At 36.9% G+C, this 22,007-nt stretch overlaps 1 protein-coding gene across 18 annotated transcripts in view; it reads left to right on the forward strand.

The window, feature by feature from the left end:
* Positions 1-22,007, forward strand: part of ATP2B2 (ATPase plasma membrane Ca2+ transporting 2) — a 364,247-nt gene that overhangs the window by 267,224 nt on the left and 75,016 nt on the right. For 10 of the 18 annotated variants that reach the window (XM_034438425.3, XM_034438436.3, XM_060688378.2 and 7 more), the window contains 3 exons: positions 1,964-2,089; positions 10,514-10,636; positions 15,600-15,695. In XM_034438425.3, the coding sequence (XP_034294316.1) occupies positions 1,964-2,089; positions 10,514-10,636; positions 15,600-15,695 (345 nt within the window). The remainder of the gene's footprint in view (positions 1-1,963; positions 2,090-10,513; positions 10,637-15,599; positions 15,696-22,007) is intronic. The other 8 variants (XM_087887774.1, XM_060688369.2, XM_087887775.1 and 5 more) reach the window with 2 other exon arrangements.

The raw sequence follows: 22,007 nt of genomic DNA on the forward strand, positions 1-22,007 counted from the left end.
TACCGTTATTGGGAAATCAGCTAGTGAAAATCAACTGAAGGATAATTTGAGGAAGAATAGATAGGGATGCAAAGGAGGAACCTTAATGAAGCCAAAAAAGAGCAATATTGCTTCATATCTTGAAATTTTGTGGTTGCAAAATATCATTCATCCTTAATGAAGAAATTGAGTATATTTCTGATAAGAATAATGAACATCCCAATGTCAAGAACACCATTTCTGTCTATCTAAATGAAACAAATGGCATGCTTAATCTTTTCTATATATTTGGATTGGCTTGCTGCAACATGAGCACAATCAATATTATTTTCATCCATGACATTAACCAAAATTCAGTTGTGGTCCAACACATAGTCAGTGGAATAGCACTGTTAAGAAAAGAACATGTTGCAACCTGATATTTTAATTCCTTAATTGCTTATTAAGGAAATTTGAGGTGACATTTTATAAAGATAAAGTCAAGCATCCAAATTGGGAAAAACAATCTAAAACATATGGAACAATTATAGTGGTTATAATTTACAAAAGAAGTATCTACATATTTCTATCTCTGCCTGTATCAAATCTATAATTTGAAATATCAAGTTTAGTTTACAAAAGTTATATTTATATATCTTTATCTCTATAGAGATAGTATTTTTTTTTGTAGAATTGTCCTGTTCCATATTAATTTAGAATTGTTCTCATTAAGGAAAGAACTCAGACATTCTAAAAAGAACAGTATGAAATAATGCAAATCTATGTGCATGTTTCAATTTTGGTGAAATCTATCTCCTTTTTTTAACACTACATTAGGAACATTGGCACCATTTGGACATAATCTTTAAAAATTTGGATTAAGCTCTTTTTAGTAGAGCAAAAGAGTTTAAGGATCCAACTGTGCACCAAACAATAATTGTAGTTGTCCTTTGGGTTAATAAAACTTCAGTACTGCTCAGATATGCTTGGAAATGACTGCTTTTTGTGCATTTTGGATAACATAATTTTTGTGTGCACTGCATTTAGTAAAACAATGGAACACCATGCCTAAGCTTTTGAAAAAATTCTCTGCTGTATAATTTGGATTTTTAACCTCCTTGTATACACTCCATGTTGCTTTGCAAAAATCGGGATCTTAGTTTTTGCATTTTGATTTTTTAGTGCTTCCACAGAACCGTAATTGGCTAAGGTACTCAAGGCTTGCTTAAATCCAATGGAAGTTTGTGTCAAAAGCACTACATTTTCTATACACAGTATGATTGGAATATTGGCTAATTTCAGATGCTGATGTGGTAATTTAGTTATTTTGACCAAAAGAAAGTTAATATACAATTAAACAAGGGGACCAAAACCGCTCCTTTCTCATACCTGCTTGGCTTGGATTCTCTTTAGTGTAAAGGCTGCAAAAAAAAAATTTTTTTTTAAATTGTCATAAAGGTTATGCATACACAACAGTAGCTGTTTGTCTACAGAAGTATTTTTAAGTTTATCATACAAGCTTTTTCTGAAGATAAGACAAATGCACATCATTAGTCAATGAAAGCCTGTTTGGATTATATGGATATTTTCAGCCAGATGTTGCAGTCTGATGCCATGGTGAAGGATAGAGTGATCAGTTGTAAAAATCTGCTTGTCATATGCTAAAATATGCTCTAGATTGATCCAGTCAAACAATATACTGTATATGTGGATGTTTAGCATAGACATTACTTCTGATGGGCTGATAATTAGCGACAAGAGAGAAAAAGAGAGTGAGTAATAATAGACTCACCAGGTAGTAGTAGTTTGATAAACTTATTAAAGGTTCATCTACAGAAGGAGTATATTTTTATTTGGATTGCAGTGATTTGAAGATTCATACATTAATTATGGAAATCTGAAGTAAGGAAGTTTCATACATTATATGTATGATATGAAATTTCTTACGTTGCAAAATAAATGCACCTTTTCAAATTAGATTGTCTCTTTATGATTTTACTGATAGGTGACCTACTACCTACTGATGGAGTTTTTATTCAAGGAAACGATCTTAAAATTGATGAAAGCTCTTTAACTGGAGAGTCAGATCAAGTCCGCAAATCTGTTGACAAAGATCCAATGCTGCTTTCAGGTATGTTTTGTGCATTAAATAAATCTTTGATAATCACAGATATGGATTATCCATTCTTCTTCTTCTTCTTCTTCTTCTTCTTCTTCTTCTTCTTCTTCTTCTTCTTCTTCTTCTTCTTCTTCTTCTTCTTCTTCTTCTTCTTCTTCTTCTTCTTCTTCTTCTTCTTCTCCTTCCTCCTCCTCCTCCTCCTCCTCCTCCTCCTCCTCCTCTTCTTCTTCCTCCTCCTCCTCCTCTCCTTCTCCTTCTTGTTCATTTTCTATGTATTCTTCATTCAGAAAACATATGAATGTAAATAGTTTTCTACTAATTACTGAACTGGATTAAAAACTTTTAAAATCCTGTATTGGACATCTTACATTATGTTCAACCTAGATGATATCACTCCAGCAATGTATTTCATATTTCCATTGTGGATAAGGGAGGCACAGAGGCCTTTAAAGGTAGATTTGAAGACCCTATCAAGCAACATAGAGACAGGACAGGGGATATGCAAGCACTCACATGTTGAATTATATTCTTTACTTTTTTACTTACTTGTTTACTTGGCATATAGCTTGATTGAGTTTTGAGACTCTGAGCAGTTATCAATTCCTGTTTGCAGCAATAAGAAATAAAGTGATAGATATAAAGCAACAATAAATGGCTTGCATAAATGGATAGACAGACCTGCTGTAAGGTAAAACAACCAGATTGTATAATTTTGTGTAACATGAGGGTTTCTAACAATGGAGTCATTGTGCTATATGAGAACTTACTGTACTATGCAAAAACAAATAATTCAATAACTAGATGAAATAAAAGCAAACCTCTCAGTGGAAGCACTAATAGCAAAGCTAAAGCATAAATGTTCGGGATACATAATAGGCAGTCGTGGAGAACTGATGTTTAGTGGCTCACAAAGAGCCAGAAGCAATGGAAAGATTGAATAACAGCAACAACAGAATGTAACCTTCTACCAGCTGGTCAAAGTATATCTTCTTTAGGTGAAACTCTCAGGGACCTAACATTGAATTCTGTTCACAAAGGGTAGGGAAGAAGGAAATCTGATGAGCTGTTGAAAATCCATTGGTAATCAAATATCTCTCACTAAAGACTTGATAAAGGGTAGAAGGACTTTTCTTTTTTATAGTGTATTGATCAGAAAGCATGAATTGGATACATAATAGGTTTATTCTAGCTATATTTTTGGTAATATCGAGGGCATAAACATTTCCTATTTTCTGATTCATACTGTAATCTGTTTTTTAGCAGAAAATAGGGTAGATAAAATTCTTTGTTTAGCTGCTGCATATTAGCTACTTCTGACTCATGTGTGGAGATGAAAAGCAAGGTTTTATTTAATCTTTGCTAAGAATAGTTACACAACAATACAATGGTCAATCAGGTCAATTGTTAGTAGAAAATTATATATGTATATATTTGTTGCACTAGAATTTGTCTTAAAATGATTTCAGCTGATTTATACAAACACATGCTATGAAAACCAAAACTATCCACATTAGTTCAATTTATTTTTCATGTAACATTAGTTAAGATGCATGTACTATAACAAAATACATAAATAAATAAAATAAATAAATAATTTTATTTCTATACCGCCCTTCTCCCGAAGGACTCAGGGCGGTGTACAGCCAATTTAAAAACACAAGACACAACAATGATTAAAAATTAAAATAATTAAATAGATTTGGCCGGTTTAAGACCCCCAAAATTTAAAATACCCCAATTTAAAATCATTATGTTGATAGCCCGGCCTGGCGGAACAACAGGGTCTTCAATGCGCAATGAAACACCCGGAGGTCGGAGATCTTACGTATTTCCAGGGGCAGTTCATTCCACAGGGCTGGGGCTCCCACAGAGAAGGCCCTCCCCCTGGGTGTCGCCAGCCGACATAACTTGGCCAATGGCACCCTGAGGAGACCCTCTCTGTGGGAGCGGACTGGCCGGTGGGAGGCTACTGGTGGCAGACGTCGGTCTCGAAGGTACCCAGGTCCTATGCCATGGAGCGCTTTAAAGGTGGTAACCAACACCTTGAATCGCACCCGGAAGACCACTGGGAGCCAGTGCAGCTTACGCAGGAGGGGTGTCACACGGGCACAACGAGTTGCGCCCATAACCACCCGCACGGCCGCATTCTGGACCAGTTGGAGCCTCTGAGTGCTCTTCAAGGGGAGCCCCATGTAGAGAGCATTACAATAGTCCAGCCGGGAGGTGACAAGGGCATGAGTGACCATGCGCAAGGCGTCCCGGTCCAGAAAGGGCTGCAACTGGCGGATCAGGCGAACCTGATAAAAGGCCCCCCTGGCCACGGCCATCATATGCTCTTCTAAAGACAGCCGTGCATCCAGGAGGACACCCAGATTGCGAGCCCTCTCTGTGGGGAGCAAAGATTCACCCCCAATAGTCAGCGATGGCACCTGCTGACTATATCGGGACGCCGGCAGCCACAGCCACTCGGTCTTGGACGGGTTGAGTCTGAGCCTGTTCCTCCCCATCCAGACCCGCACAGCCTCCAGGCAGCGAGACATCACATCAAGGGCATCGCTGGGGTGGTCTGGGGTGGAGATGTACAGCTGAGTGTCGTCAGCGTACAGATGACACTTCACCCCAAAACCACGGATGATCTCACCCAGCGGCTTCACATAACTGTTGAACAGAAGGGGCGAGAGGACCGACCCTTGTGGCACTCCCCATGCGAGATGCCTCGAGGTTGACCTCTGCCCCCCTGCCAACACGAACTGCGAGTGGTCGGAGAGGAAGGAGGAGAACCACCGCAGAACGGTGCCCCCTATTCCTAACCCTCTCAACCGCTGCACATGATACCATGGTCGATGGTATCAAAAGCCGCTGAGAGATCTAATAGGACTAGGACAGAGGAGCAACCCCTGTCCCGAGCCCTCCAGAGATCATCCACCAACGCGACCAATGCCGTTTCTGTGGTGTGCCCCCTCCTGAAGCCCGACTGGCATGGGTCTAGATAGATAGCTTCATCCAGGTGCCTGAGCAGTTGTCATGCCACCACACTCTCAACAACCTTCGCCACAAAACGAAGGTTGGAGACCGGACGGTAGTTAGCTAATTCAGCCGGGTCCAGGGAAGGCTTCTTGAGGAGGGGTCTCACCACCGCCTCTTTCAAGGCGGCGGGAAAGTCACCCTCACTCAGAGAAGCAGTTATAATCCCCTGGAGCCAGCCTCATGTAACCTCCCGGGAGGCCAGTACCAGCCAGGAGGGACACGGGTCCAATAAACATGTGGCGGCACTAATCCTACCCAGAACCCTGTCCACATCCTCGGGAGTCACAGGATCAAACTCCTCCCAGATAATATTCTCAAGACCTGCCCTTGTCTCCTCCCCTGGACTCATCCAATCGGAGTCCAAGCCATCCCGAATCCGAGCGACTTTATCATGCAGGAATTGCACAAAATCCTCAGCGCGGCCCTGCAAGGGATCTTCCCGCACTCCCCCCGAAGAAGGGAGTGGGTCACCCTAAACAGGGCGGCTGGGCGGTTCTCTGCAGATGTGATAAGAGTGGAAAAATAGTTAGATTTCGCCGCTTTTATCGCCACTAGGTAGGTCTTGATATAAGACCTCACCTTTGTCCGGTCAGAATCAGACTGACTAGTCCTCCAAATGCTCTCTAGGCGTCTTTTCCGACGCTTCATCTCTCTCAGCTCCTCAGAGAACCAAGGAACCAATTGAGATCGGCATCGGGTCAGAGGCCGCAAAGGCACGACGCGGTCCAAAGCTCCGGCGGCCGCACTCTCCCAGGTGGCCACCAGCTCTTCAGTCGAGTCGTGTGCCAGGGTGTCAGGAAACGGCCCAAGCTCAAGGGTCTCAGGAAACATGCCCAAACATAAAAAATATATGTTAAAATATGTATGGATATATAGAGAATATGGGGGGATAAATAAAATAAAATAAAATAAAATAATGTTTGTTTGTTTGTTTGTTTGTTTGTTTAAATATTGAAGCCACCCAATTCCTTAATTAAAAGGAATAAAACCACACATATAAAAGAGAACACAGCCAACCATTAGAAGAAACCAAAGCTAAAGTAAAAGGGCTTCTATAACCAGCTTTGGAGGACCAAAAAAAAAAAAAAAGTAAATGTCATAAAGGTGGGAGTCTCACAAATTTGAGGGGGGGATATCATTTCAGAGGGCAGGTTCTGCAGCACAGAAAGCACATTTATTGGGTCCTATAAGATGATACTAACTTGATGGAATAGAGTGCACGATTGCTTGATTTATTCAATGGGGCAAAACAATTAGAGATGACACTATCCTTCTTATATTTAAAATTATTACAACTAAACACATATCCAGTTAAAATGCCTTTTCAATTGTTAATTTGCCCCTCTATTTCATAAAATAATGACCCAGAAATGAAATAATTATACTATTTGTAAAAGTTCTGTAAATGTATATCATTCATATTCTTATAAAGGCCAATTTCTTTATATTTTATATATTGGGATAGGGAAATAAGATGTAAGAATGAATTGTCCAAAATCACCCAGTTTTGTTCATAACCTTGTCTTTATGAGCCGCAGTGCCACAGTGGTTAGAATGCAGTACTGCAGGCTACTTCTGCTTACTGCCGGCTGCCTGCAATTTAGCAGTTCAAATCTCAGCAGACTCAAAGTTGTCTCAGCCTTCCATCCTTCCGGAGTGGGTAAAATGAGGACCCAGATTATTGGGGGCAGTATGCTGACTCTGTTAACCGCTTAGAGAGGGCTGTAAAGCACTGTGAAGCAGTATATAAGTTTAAATGCTATTGCTGCTATTTACAAGACTTTTTTAAAGAAAAAAAATCTTTATTTCATCTGCTCCTTTTCAACATCTGTTAAGTAGGATATTTCCCTCACTTTCCTCACTTTTCACATTTTTGCCAATAATTATTTTGGTATTTGTCTTGTTTAAATGAATTTCTTACAGTATATCAGAATTTCACTGCATTTGGCTGAATACTTAATGAATAGCAATAAGTATCACTAGAAAGGGAATTCAAAACTTCTGCTGTCTGTATAAGTTACTATCCTGCCACGCTTTTACTTCATATTGGTTTAATGATATGATTAATTTCTCCTTTATGAATTAATGGAACTACAGGTGTCTTTATTTAAGGACCACTCATTTAGTGATGGTTTGAACTTGCAATAGTGCTGAATATGTGGTACTTACTTATTCAGCCCTATCGTGATCACGCTGCTGAATTTTTCCCACAGTGACTTCCCCATTGACTTCAACACACAAAAAATCAATGTGGGAATTGCAAGTTGTAAGTCCTTGCTTAACAAGGGCAACTGGAACTGCCATTGCTAAGCAGTGCAATAATAAGTTTTTTTTTTATAAAAAAAACTTATGATTGCATATTCATTATAGTATCTGTGTGTGCCATTGCAGAGATGTTGTGTAGATTATAATGCTAATGAGGCTATGATGTGCATGCATCATCCAGACATGTGAGAAGACAAATTGCTTACATTAACCAAAGTATACATATACATTTGCCCTTGTATTTTCCAGGATGGCAAACTAAGCAATCAGTACAAGCTTTCTTCATGAAAGCTCAAAGCACAGTGTAGAAAGCACAGCAGGAGATGTAAGTCCAAGCACAGAAATCCAATATTTAATCATTCACAATACATTGTAGTAGACCTCAGTATAGTACCTATCTGTCCTAAGCTCTTCCTGGATACTGCTTCCACATCTTAAAAAGTGGAATGTGTAAGCAAGTTAGTGAAAGTGATATGTGAGTTCATGCATCCTGTGGTTCTTTCCAATACTGATGGTGTCTGTGGTTCCAAGCAGCATCCATTTTATGGGATTATAAGAACGCCATTTATTGCTGTTATGGCCAATATAAGAGAAAAGCATTTTGCCAAGAACATGTGGAAATCTGTGATAGACATGAAAAAGAGACAATAGCTCTATTGCAAAAGATATATTACATATTCCTGGATGGCAAAAATAAACTTCTCTCAGAGTAAAAATATTCTGCTTCTTCCTTGCAATTTACTCCTTCTCAAGGACTGTTTTACAGGAGAGAAGAATGCTCCAAAACATGAATGATCAGACAAATGTTGATTTGTTGCCTGAAAAATGTCATAGTGATGTTTCACTTGAGTTGATCTCTCTAACTCTCTGCATCTAAATAAAAAGAATCAGAAAAACTTAGGAAAAGAAAGAAAGAAAAAAGAAACCTGTGTTTGTTCAGAAGTAAAGAAAGCACTGGTGGACATCATGCTTTATTAATTTTCTTTTAAAAATGAATAAAAATGCAGCTATATTAAGGAATCAGGTCAGTCACTGCCTGGAGAAAAAACAACTAAAATTCACATTTGATTCTTCAGTAGAAAGTATTCCAGTATTGGATTCTTGCTAAAGAGAAGCATTACAGCAGGCTTCAAACCTAGGACATACTTATATTCAAATTCATTTCATCTAGGACATATTTTGGATTCATTGAACACTTAACACTTGCTTACATTTGTACTCACTTTTTTTTAATTATTATTATTGAATTTGTATACCGCCCTACTCCCGAAGGACTCAGGGTGGTGAACAGCTAAATAAAATACATATAATACAAATGTTAAAAAAAACCATTAAAATATAATTAAATAATTGGCCCGGAAAACGAAATTTAAAACACCCCAAATTCATAAGAATGAAGGCATGATTGGTTTAATTTATGTAACAATTTCAGCATGTTGGTAATGAGTTTTTCTTGTCTTACTATGTATATGTAAAGCAGGAAATCTCTACTGTGCATTATAACAACTGCTTTGTGTTATAAGAATATTTATGCTTTCCTGTATAAACACTCCTCTGCACTAATTCTTATTCTAGCAAGCTAATTCTAAAAATTATGTTTTTCTATTCCTTTTCGGACTTATTTAAATAAAATGCAAAAATTGGTATTTATTTGTCTGCTACTTTTATATCCCAGTATATATTTGTGACAGGAGAGAGTCAAGAATTGCTTGTATCATGAGCCAGGTGCTCTTGACTCACACACAGAGAAAGGATAGATTAGTCCTGGACTTTTACTATAGGAGGGAGAATAATAAAATTCCACGGGTTCTGCTCACGTAAAACTTAATAATTGGTATACAATAAGCAGAAACTAAAAATTCCTTTATGTCAGCCCGTTTGAAATTAACACAGAATCAAAGATTCTTTGAATCAAATATTGTTATCTTCAGGTTGACTAGGGCATTCTTAATCAGCAGTTCCAAAATTGTTGGAGTCTTGCTTGGCTATGTTAGGAAATGGATCACAGTTGGCAATCTTTTCCCACACACTCAGCCGTGATAATCTGTTTATGAGAAATGAGATTTCTGTCTTTATTTTTGCTCAGTCAGTACAGCAGTCTGGTGCTCAGGAGCTGGTTTTCGCGTCAGATTTTATTAGAACCATTTCCTGCAACACACTTGGTTTTGTGTGTTCAGTAGAAAGCAAGCAAGGTCCAGCCCAGGGGGTTGGGTGACAAGGACTTCTGGATTTGGAAGTAATTATTACACCAATATGAGTACTTAAGGCTTTATTCTAAAGCAGTATAGGAAAATAATGTAATTGCATAACAAGAGACAAAAATTAATTCAGATCAATGACCTATCAGGTTTAGCATTCTGTTCTTACAGCAACCAACAAGTTCTTACAAGCAAGTATGAGTTTGGTCCTCTTTCATTGCACTATGCAATTTTTTTTTCCAAAAGTGTGCTTTCCTGATCCTGGAAGGAGATATTTTTAGGATGTCCAGAAACTATTTGTAGCAATATCCTCCATGAATCTGTCTAGAGTGCTGAACTGTAATATGACTATTTGTGAATTCCATATGTGCTGTGAGAAGATATTCTCCCATTCCTTTATGCTTGAATGACTCTAAATTTTAGTATCTAAGGGAAATCTAGCCAATTTCATATGTACTTCTGTCATGTTGCCTTTTACTCAACTAAAAATGAACAGGGCTTGCGTAGTAGAAATTCCTTGTCATCTTAATACTTAATTTTAGTGTGTGTCATTATTAGCCTCATTTTTAAAATGCAATAAACAAAGATATCCAATATCTTCTGTGAGATTGTATGTTAGCTGTGTCTTTTGCTCTCAGAAGTGGAATATAGCTACAATTCAGTGTGTCTAACAGTAACTTTATCAATACAAGGGAATATTTGTAGGTCAGGGTTGAATTGTAGATTCCTCTTGCTTTCTAAGCTTGGTTGTTTTCTTGCAGATGTTTCTTTACCAAACTAGTACCAAGCTAATACCATGTGTGATGTTACCTAATTTGGTAATGAAATGTTTACAAGAACACAACCAAGCTGGGAGAGTACCGGACACTCCACTGTACCTTTTTATCATAAGCTAATAGCTTTAATGTATTGATTATTAATACCTATATTTTAAATATCTTTTTAGGTACCCATGTCATGGAAGGCTCAGGAAGAATGCTGGTTACTGCAGTGGGAGTTAATTCTCAAACAGGCATCATCTTTACTCTACTAGGTGCTGGAGAGGAAGAGGAGAAAAAAGATAAAAAAGGTACAAATTCACCCAAAGTATTCTCAAATAATATCTGTATTTATAACATAGGCCTGATATTCAAATTTATTATATAGGAATACTTGAATTTATGTTACTGTAATTTAGTCCAATGAATTTAGTCCTGATTTTTAAGGGCTGTGAGTTGCCTGAAACATGTGTGCATTAGATACTTTGAATATTTAGTATGGATGGTTTAAAATATGGAAAAGGAATGTGATCTTAAATTAGCTATACTTCTTTGCAAGATTCATTCTGTATTAATATATCCCAAATTCATTACAAATTGAAGTTGTATAAAGAATGATAAGTTCATTGCTTCATTAAAAATAAATTATCACTATAATGATTCTTTCATCTGGAGAAATTGAATTGTAATATCAAAATATGAAACATAAATTGAAGTATATTTAACTTTTTAATTTAAAACCCTACTTATTTAAAATTTTAACATATTTTATTGCTCATGATTTTCATTTTAGAGGTTTCATCTGCTTGCCAGGAGCATAGAGATTAAGAGTCCTGCGTGACTTATGTGTTTCGTAGCTAACATGAATTAGTTTAAGTTTGCAAACAGAGTTGGATTCAAATATTCAGTTCCATGAAAAGAAGAAGGATCCCTTCATGGATAAATGGTTATGTGACTCTAATAGCAATAGCAATAGCACTTAGACTTATATACCGCTTTACAGTGCTTTACAGCCTTCTGTAAGTGGTTTACAGAGTCAGCATATTGCCCCCCAACAATTTCGGTTCTCCTTTTACCCACCTCGGAAGGATGGAAGGCTGAGTCAACCTTGAACCTGATGGGATTTGACCTGCCAAATTGTAGGCAGCTAGCAGTCAGCAAAAGTAGCCTGCTGGTTGGCCAACCAGCCAATGGCTACACAGTAACCATTGCGCTACTGAGGCTCCTTCTATGAATGGAAAATGCTTCTATCCATGGAAATGAACATTTAGACCTAATAAAATATCTACAGGCAAGCTAAGAATGTTTCCCACATGGTTCCATGGTTCCACGATTCCATGGGAAGTTATGTGACAATCACTTTAATCTCCAGCCCAAAAAGCCAAAACCTTTTACCCTAAAAATAAAGTTATCCTTGAGTTGACTATGTGGACACAACTATGCAGTTTCCTTGGCAACAGTACTGAAGGAGTTCACCATTGCTTTCTTCTGGGATTACTATTATTATTTTTCTTCCCAGTCTCTTTAAACTACTAGGTTTTGAATAAAATAATAACTTACACTACTATTTGAGATTTGGCTAATGGTCTTCTTTACAAATATCCAGTGAGTTTCTCATTTAAATATTTGTCTTCTTTATCACTAGTTCATTAATAACGATATTATTGAGAAACTCATTCTTCTTTCATAAAAGTCTGTTCTGTGCCTATTACAGTCAGTCTTAAATACACTTGAACTATAATGCCCCTGTGCTTAGATCATCTATAAACATCTATTTTTGTTCACTACTTCATGCTGAATCCCAGTTCTAGTATTTCTGTTCAGAAACTCTTTTGAGATTGCTGGATCTTCTTCCCAAGGAAATATAGTCTCCTTACACATGGAGGAGGATAAAATTATTTTAAAAGAAACAACTGTAGTATATTATCTATACACCTATGGCAATGTATAAATCATATGAATCATATATAAATATATGAAATATATCATATGATATATGAAATGTGTGTTCAAAATATGTGTTCAAAATGACAATACAGTTATTATTCTTTAATAAAATTATGTATGAAAAATAGTATGTATCCAAATAAATTCCATGGTGACCAGTGGCAGAAAAAATGCTTCTCTTCAGAGCTAACAGTATTCTATACTACTGTAAGCAGTGGCCAAATTTCACCAATAATTTCTTACTGATTTTGTTTGAATTTAAGAAAATACATTCCAGAGTTCTTAAGCTTTAACTGAGAATAAATACTAATGAAGAATAGTTCCCACAAAACAGAATATCATAAAATTGTTATAAATTTTATCATTTCTTGTATCAATTTTTGCTAAGAAAAATGTCAGGATAGAACACTAGCATGAGTTAGAAAGCAACTTTCTCAAAAAGTTTGGATGAGTGATTAAGACTTACTGTTTAGGCATTTTAAATAGAAATAGTTAAAAATAGAACTATATAAAGAACCAAGCAATCTTATTTGTCTTAGTTTGCCAGTATCTGCAGTTTATGCCTGTTCTGCTATGAGAAGATCTTTTATTTTTCACAACTATCTTTTAAGCATAGCCCTTGTCCTGTTTTAAATAAAAAATTGCCAGTTTACTCTGTCAGCTGAAGAAGAGGTAAAAAATAGGAGTCACGTTGTTCATATAGCTTTCATAAGACATTATTACATGTCAGATAAAATATTTAACAAGCCTTTAACATTCATTGTCATGAAAAACTGCAGGTTCATTCAAGGAAGCCTCCAATAGCTGTTGTCCTGCAAGTACTTATGTCCATACATTATTTCTTTAAATAGGACATCGGTATGCTTCCAGCATGAATTTGTGAAAATGGGAGTTGATATACCTGCTCATTAGTTTATGTCCCTGTTCTCTAAAGACATGCATTCATTGTATGTATGCTTGAAGTTTTCCAAAAGTCTGTGTCTGTATTTCAGTTTCCTGTAGTGTATGTCTTTCTTCCTCATTAACATTTTGCAAAAATCATCATGCAAATATGATATAGGAAGATGGGCATCAGCTTCCAGAGAGAATAAGAAACATATTGTTTGATAGGAAGAAAAAAAAAGCTTTTAATGGGACTCTCCTTTCAATGGCTGGAGAGAGAAAAAAGACTTGAGTGAATAGTTCAAAAAAACCCTTTTGCTATTTAATTTGAATTAAAATAAATTATAAATTTGTACTATTTTTAAACCCCCATTTTTGTTTATTCTTTTCTGGCTGTATGGCAGATCTTTGGAAAAGTCAGCTTAAAATATGAATTTGCCGTTTTTAAATTTTCATTTACATTTTGTTACGTGCAAAACTAATAGAAAGATGAGATGCCTGGAAATTAGATAAATAAAATGCATGCACAGGGAGCTTCCTTAAAGCACAGGGAGCTTCCTTAAAGCACAGGGAGCTTCCTTAAAGGTTATCTGCCATGACCACCAACTTTATCTGTCAAGAAGAGGGTGATTATAATGGAATAAAAAGGCTGGTTTAGAATTTAATGATGATGAGACCACATGCCTGTCAAGTATAATATCCTACATGCCATGATGTACAATTACCTACTTCCCAAGCCTGTTTCCTCCTGTTGTCCCTAAGTAGAAGACACTGTACTGCTTATTGACTTCTGTCCCAAAAAATATAATTATTTCAAGACATGTAGACATGAAACTCCAGTAGCCTTGGTTGTTGCCACATCTGACCTTCAGAAGTTTCAGTAACATAATAATCTAAAGAGTAAAAGTACTTCTTTAATGATCCCAAGTTTCACAATATTCTATCCCAATATTCACAATACTCTACCCAAGATGGACTATTATCTCTGTTCACACAGCTTTTCCCCAATATATTCCTACATGACTAGGAGTAGGAACCTGAGCTCAACAGTTTAGGTTTTAGAATTATGGGGCAAGCAATCTGTCCTTTTAAAAAGGCGAAGATAGCATGCATGTAATTCATATATAAAAATGAGGCATCAAAAGAAATATGTTAAAACATTTAATAGATATAATGCACTTATTTTAATTTTGTTTTAAAACAAAGTTAAAATCTATAAATGTTTGAAAACCCTGGGCTCACTCTTCTGATAATATCACTATGTCCCCTGCTGTCTGTGATTAAAAATAGACTTTAAAATGTGCAGCCAAGACAACAAAAGGATGTGCCTATTTTGGAAGTTGATAAAAATTAATGTCGGTAGGGATTCCAGCATGCATTCTTAATCTCAAATATTTAGAACTGGAATAGATAAACTAAGGACTGAATCTCTTATCTGTTAAATCAGATGCTGGTCTATATATTATTTGCATGACATTAAAAGGAAACTAAAAATAAATACAGAAAACAAGAAATTTTCCCTTAGCATTTGCATTTCTCAGTACAGTATGTTTGAAAAGATCAACCATAATAGAAAACAAATAAAACATAGATAATAGCAGAAGAGACTACTTCAGAAAAGATTTTCATGATGGATAATTAACTCAGTTTCAGTACAGCTTCACTTCAATCAGTACAAAATCAGTAGGAAACTTTCATGGGTTTTTTTTGTGGTGTAAGAACTTCTTGCTTGTCCTGTTCCCCTTTTTATAAAGAAAACTGCTGACAATTTTTGGCTTGTGATTTATCTCCTGTCATCATCTACTGTAAACATCAAACAATATTATAATGAACTTGTTTTTTCTGAAACAAGACTGTAAAGGGAACATCAAACATCATTAGTGGATGTTCTCTCGAGTTTTCAAAAAACACTATCAGGTTTAGCACTGAAAATGGTTCCTTATTAATAAATCAAGGGTTTTAAATAGGGTATTTTTCAGATGGATTAAGTATATTAATTATGGATATTGTGATATTTTAATATACAGAGTTTAAAATATAATCTATCATTTATAGATAGATGGTTTTCATGAATGCAGAAATTTTTAAAATATTTTTTCCTTCAGTTTTTTTAAAGTAACATAAGAATGTCTGCATAGTAGAACAAAGGCGTTAGAAGTACTATGTAAAGTCAGTTTCTCACCAACTTTGTTAAAGTTTGTTAACCCTGTTAAATGTCTTTCACATTTCCTTTTATATATAATATTCCATGTATTGAGTTTTTGTTCTCCACTTCTGTAACATTCTTGTAATAACATTCATTTCTAGACATTACGTTGCTTACTTTAAAACAACTATGTTTTGAAAAAAATAAATAAAGCCACATTAGTCCATAAATGTTTCTGTCATGTGAATTTGTTCATATTATTATTATTTTTCTTTTTTCTTTTATCCATTATTACTCAGTAGATTCTTCCCATTCCTCCTTCCATCCTCCTTCAACTACAGATGGGGCAGCAAGTGCAATTGCCACTGATAATGCAAATACCAGCTTAGTCAATGGTACGTTAAGAACACCGGGATTGTTTTTATTTGAACAATTTCTCTCAACTCTGTCAGCTTCCCTCTTTCTCTCTTGAACTGCACAGATGTGGGATGTGCATGGGGTTACTGGGTGAGAGCGCCTATTGTACTGCAGCTTATAAGAGATGCCACATAGCGAACACTTTATAGCCAGCCAAATTGGTCTTTCTCACTCAAGTAACACTGGGACCAGAACAAGTAGGAATCTAGGGATCTTTCCGCTTCAGACTCAAGTAGGAATTAAGGACTTTTACTGCTGAATCAGATTTTAAAGACCATCTTCAAGTATATTTCAAATCAGTTTTCTCCTTGCAAAGGTTTTCAGCATCAAACTTGTTTCCATGCTTCCCAATCCATACTTGAAAGATGGCATGATTGTCTATTTTGTTTCTCATTCTATTTTTCCAAAGTGGCACTCTCATAAGCATTCATGGTCTCAATGTAGCTTTGGGAAAACAATCTTCCTGGGGTCAGGAATTTGGCTTAAACACAACTTGTAGAATTAATGCACTTCATTGTGTTGTCCCACCAATCTTTCTCAGCACCAAGTTAAGCATTTTCCATAGATTATGATGCTTGTGTAACATATTTTATGAACTGTCCATGTGGCTTGAATGTGGTTTCATGCATTTTTCCTCCTTTGAACAAAAATATCTTCAGTTTTGAAATTTGGAATGTGTCTTGACCAGCTTCTTGACTCCATTTCTTAGCATGTTCATATTATAAATTCCATATAAGGAAATAAATTTAAGTGTGGATGGGAAATTTTAATCTGAGATTTAGATGAAATATTTGTATATTGTGAAATATTTTGGTTATATTCATTTTATTCTTTGGCATCAACATTATTGCTGATACTCTTAACAATAGAAGCATAGATCCATAAACCTGGATATGGATCTAATTGGATTTTACCAGGGGCAAAAAATAGGGGCAAAAAAATTGTGAGTAAGTATAGATCCTGTATTTTTCTTCAAGCAGATGTTTTCTCTGCCTCAAAAACAAAACAAAAAAAAATGGCAAAAAAAAAAAAAAAAGGAAGACATTCAAGGCATTAGTTTCAATTTAGTCATGAGATGTAAATGGTAAATTGAATGATGGTAGTATCAGATTATATCCATTGAAAAGATTTCAGAAATAGTTTATTCTTGCCTTCTTCCTGTGAGTGAGAGTGATTCAGTGAATCATCCATGTGGTTTTGGGCCTATATCTGGTTTCTAACCTGGTGCTTAACCACTACACCACCTTGATTCTCATTTATGTATGTTGTGTTATGTTGTTTTGTGTTGTATTATGTTAATTATATTTATTATAGCAAGTGGAAGAAGTGTGAGGAAATACTATTGTGATAAGTGCATATTTTGAGATAAACTCTGCCTATTTTAGTTCTTCTCTGAATTTCATGACAACCTTAATGAGTTCATTCTAATCCTCTGGATTATGGAGTAGCAGAAGACCTTAGACAAACTTGAAATGTGTGTAATTTAAAACACATTACAGGTTTCTTTGCAACATTCTATATTTAAAATATTTACATCAGAATGGGATGTTTCGGCACGGACTCTTGGCCTTTGCCCCCAAACACCTGCCTCAGCCAATTTACGGCCAGCTTTCCTCCTCTGCTGGCCCTCCACTGGCCATTCTCCACACACAATGGACCCCTACCTTCCACTTCCAGCCCCGTCGTCCCTGCCCATTTGCCCAGACACCGTTTGACCTGGGCCTTTGGCTGCACTTGGCAAACATCCCCCAGCCAATCGGATGGTGGGAAGCAGTGCGGTGCTGGGGTGTGTGTGACTGAAGGGGCTGTGGGGGGTCAGCATGCAAAACTATCGGTGGCAGGCTGGAGGAGAGATCAAGAGGTGCAGTGGTGTGCGGCTCCTGGCGCTGTGGGGGGAAGGTAATGGCATGTTGGGAAGGCATTCAACTGCCTGTTAGGCATCAGACCAGAGTCCAGTGCAGAGACAACAGCGGGGTAGTGGTGGTCAAAATGGGAAGCCTCATATGATCCTGCTAGCCTGACACCGAATGGGCAGTCCAGTTCTCCCCCACTACATACCATCACTCTTTCCCCACAATGCCAGCAGCTTCACACCATCTCCTTCCCTCACAATGCCAGCAACTGCACGCCCCCATGCCTTTTGGTCTCTTCCGTAGCCTGCCACCATTCTTATTGCATGCTGCCCCCACACAACCCCCTCAGTCATCCCCTCAGCACCATTGTTGCCGCCCATCACCATATTGGCTGGGAGCTGTCAAAGGCCTGGGTCAAGCTGTGTCTGGGTGAATGCCAGGGACAAAGGCTAGGGTCCATTGTCCATGGAGAATGGCCAGTGAAGGGCCAGTGGAAGAGAAAAGCTGGCTGTAGATTGGCTGAGGTGGGTGGCTGGGAGCAACGGGACCACAGCCAAGGGTCGGCACCGAAATGTCCTAGACCTTATTTACATCCAGCTGTTCAGAAGGATGTACCATAAACTACTTGGAATACAAAGTTCTGCGTAATCATGGAACATTTGAAAAATGGCACCCACAGGTTCTTAATGCTTTTATCAGAACAACAGAAGCAGCATTATGGAGTTGCATATTGACAATCAAATACTATTTTTAAATAATAGCATTTAATTCTCTTTAATACTACAGTTGTTAATAACAAGCATTAATGATAGCAACGATAACCTTGTTAATGATTTTCTGCAGAGAAAGGATTCTGTAGTATTTTATTCAAATTAATCTATCCTCATAATATTTTTATATCTATATGGATTATGTTGGGAAGTTCTCATGCATGAATCAAAGATCTAGAATATTATTGCATCAGTCTCATTTGTTAAATGTATAGTATTTTCTTGTGGGTCATATGTAAGATTTGTGCAAAATGCTATGCTGAAAAATGTATTAAGACTTGTGTTCATTCAAATTAATTTGTTTATGGCCAAGTCTTTTACTTTTGTCTTTAAAACAATTATTGTTTAACTGTATCAAAATTCCTTTATAACGTCCAGCTGCTTCAGAAGCAATTTACATGGGCTAAAATGTGTCTATGCTGACAAGTAGAAATATTATTTGAGAAAAGAAAATCTAAACATTTCTTAGTTTTTGCATTTTATTCCTAGTGTACACTGCATAGACTTTTTTCTAGTTTTAAACATGCTAAACTCCTACATTTCATCTTGTTGAATCTTATTGATTTTGCATGGTACCTTTTCAAAACTGGGAGATTGACTTTTTTTTTTTACTGTTTTAATCACAGCAAATCTAGAAAAAAATACCCTAGGTATAACCTGAAATTACAGCACTTGATAAAAAAAATATAATTTAAAGGTCTCTCATTTTCTTTCCCCTTAATACATGCTCCACAACAGCTGCATATTTTGTTTTGTTGATTGTCTTCTCATTTAAAAGTTGTGGAAAACTTCAGACCCTGACATTAATTTAAAAGCTGTTCTCATCAAGTTGTCATAACATGAAACTCTTAAGAGCAGTTGGAGTTCATAAATCATCTGCATTTAGGCTGAGATCTTGCTGTCTGATGAAAACCTGCATATTTTAATTCCTGATAAATGTACTACTGTCCTAAATGGCTACCCTGTTTCCTCCAAAATAAGACATCCCCTGATAATAAGCCCAGTTGGGCTTTTGAGCGCATGGCAATGAAGCCAAGCACTTATTTCTGGGTTCAAAAAAATATAAGAGGGTCTTATTTTCGTGAAAACACGGTAGCATAATTTGGATAGATAATTTTTGTTTTATTATTGTTTTGTTTTTAAAAGGCATGTGCTTGATTATCTGAATGAACCAAAATAAGTCAGGAATTGAAAACTGTGTTCTTTCAACAGTTGCTGGACTGTCATTCTCATCACTAATGCTGTGATCATTTAGTGATATCTGAATAGCTACATATCTGATCCAGAAACTGAATTTTATTGATGAAATACAAGACAAAGGCAAGAGGCAAATTGGAGGGAGGATAATAAGCAACTTGGTGGTGATCATGGAAGATACATAGCAGCAGACTTGACTTCACAAGAATGTTTCTCTCTCTGTGTGTGTGTGTATGAGACACACACACACACAGAAGGAACCATACTTTTCATTTCTTATGTTTCATATTGGCAAGGCTTCAACAGAAAGAATCCACTAAAATGGAAAAAATAATTGTTCATGAATGTTCATGAAAACAGCATTCAAAGCTGTAATTATTTCAGAATTAAATAAGTCTTAGTTTTATTCTAAGAAAGCATATTCTGGAATTTCCTGGAGATAACAAGATGAGACATCAAAGGAAAAGTAGAACCAGGAGCACTTACCATTTAAGCAGATTGGCTATCTACAAAAGAAGGAAAATTAGGAAAGTTGGGATGGGATTTATTCAGCAAAACCAAAAATAAATATGAGATCTAATTCTCTTAAGTGGCCTCAAAGTGTGTGGCATTGATATCTACTTTGATTGGGACTTTCAAAATATTCAATAGTTGCTTCCATTATGATTTTTATGGTTTTATGTTGACTGAACCTAACAGTTTTCAATTTACGTGCATTCAGAATATAATTTTATTCTGTAATAATTTATAACAAACACAATCATTTTTACATTTGATGAACTATTCTTTTTGTGTAGAACATTTAATCTGAAAATGCTTCACGTAGTAATTAGATTTTAACTAAATTCTAGACTACATCTGCTATTTATTTTGCTTCCTCTTTCACCAGACAAAACTAGTATGCAGAAATTGACTAAGAAAGTACAGTGTAACACTCGGGCTGTGTTGAAGTGTCCAAATTATTATTGTATAATAAAGTCTGAGATCTGAACACATTACGACTATAAGACTAAGTAATAGGTAATGTGGAATTGAAAGATGTCATATCCACCAAAGCAATCTGTAGAGCAGGGGTGTCAAACTCAATTTCATTGAGGTCTGCATCAGGGTTGTGTTTGACCTTGGGGGCCAGGTGGGCATGGCCAGGGTGGGCATGGCCAGTTTTACGTCACTTGTGTCGGAGGCGTCTGTGATGACCTGGGTGCTCTGCCAGCAAAAACGGAGCTCGGGAGGCTGCAACAGCCTCCTGCAACCCTTGCCAGTGAAAACAGAGCTTGGGAGGGCCGTGTGCAGGACCTCTTGAACTCCTTTTTCACTGGCAGAGTGTTGCAGGAGGCCGTCACAGCCTCACAAGCTCTGTTTTTGCTAGCATAGGCACCATGGGCCAGTCCTTGGCTGTTTCCAGTGCAGCCCTGCGGGCCAGATCTAAACATCCTGCAGGCTGGATTTGGTCCCCGGGCCTTGAGTTTGACATCCCTGCTCTAGAGTAAGGTGTAAACACTATATGCAAGCACAAAAATTTGTGGCTCGTAGACATTCTTTTCTCATTCTGTAGGTACTTGAAGCTTTCAAGGGAAGTCAGTTGTGACAGGTTGGCAGTGATAAACCATAGCAAGATAAGCTCTGTAGTGAAGAGAACCAAGAGACAGAAGCCCGTTCATTCCTGGCTAAGTTTTTTCTTTTTAAAATAAAAAAAATAGAAAATTCTTTCCATAGTAGTCCCACCAGTGAAGAATGATATAGGCAGCTATTATGCCTGATGCCATTCTGGAGGACCTGTCTGAGTGTTAATCACTTCTTGCTTGATTTGGTGTCTCAAGAATGCAGAGAAATTAATGAGATTGTTGAAAAAGTCAAAGTTCAATGGTGAGGCTGTATCCTCTGACTGTGAACCCATTTGATCCTGAGCTTGATTCCTTTCAGTCTTCTGCACATTAAAAGATATAAGTTTGAAAATTATGATGGAGTTTCATAATAGGTTCCATCTCTTAATGTGTCAGTGAAGAAATAAAAATCTTGAGAAAAAGATGCTTAAATTATACTTTAAGTGCAATAAAAAGTAGATTCAGTGGTGGGTTTCTACCAGTTTGCCCCCGGTTCGCGTGAACCAGTAGTGGCTCCGCCCACCCACCTGGACATCATCACAGATGCTCTGCACATGTGTAGAAGCATCGCACATGAGCGAAGAGAGCACACACACACGCGCACTCACAGTTCCGAACCGGTAGCAAACGTAAGTGGAACCCACTACTGAGTAGATTGCAAAATATCGGGTTAAAAGTTTTAAAATAGTTAGACATAACTAAACCTTGGTGGAAATTTTTCTTCATTCTAAGGATTTAATGCCGAAGGATTTTGTATGCCAATATTTTAACACATGGCAACATTATAATATTTGCTTTTCTGAAGTAAGAACATGAAATCATCTTTGGTAATTGCATATACAACACAGGTATTCTCCATGAAAAAT

This window comes from Pantherophis guttatus, chromosome 2 (genome assembly GCF_059756535.1).
Source record: "Pantherophis guttatus breed Tessera chromosome 2, ASM5975653v1, whole genome shotgun sequence".
NCBI lineage: Eukaryota > Metazoa > Chordata > Lepidosauria > Squamata > Colubridae > Pantherophis > Pantherophis guttatus.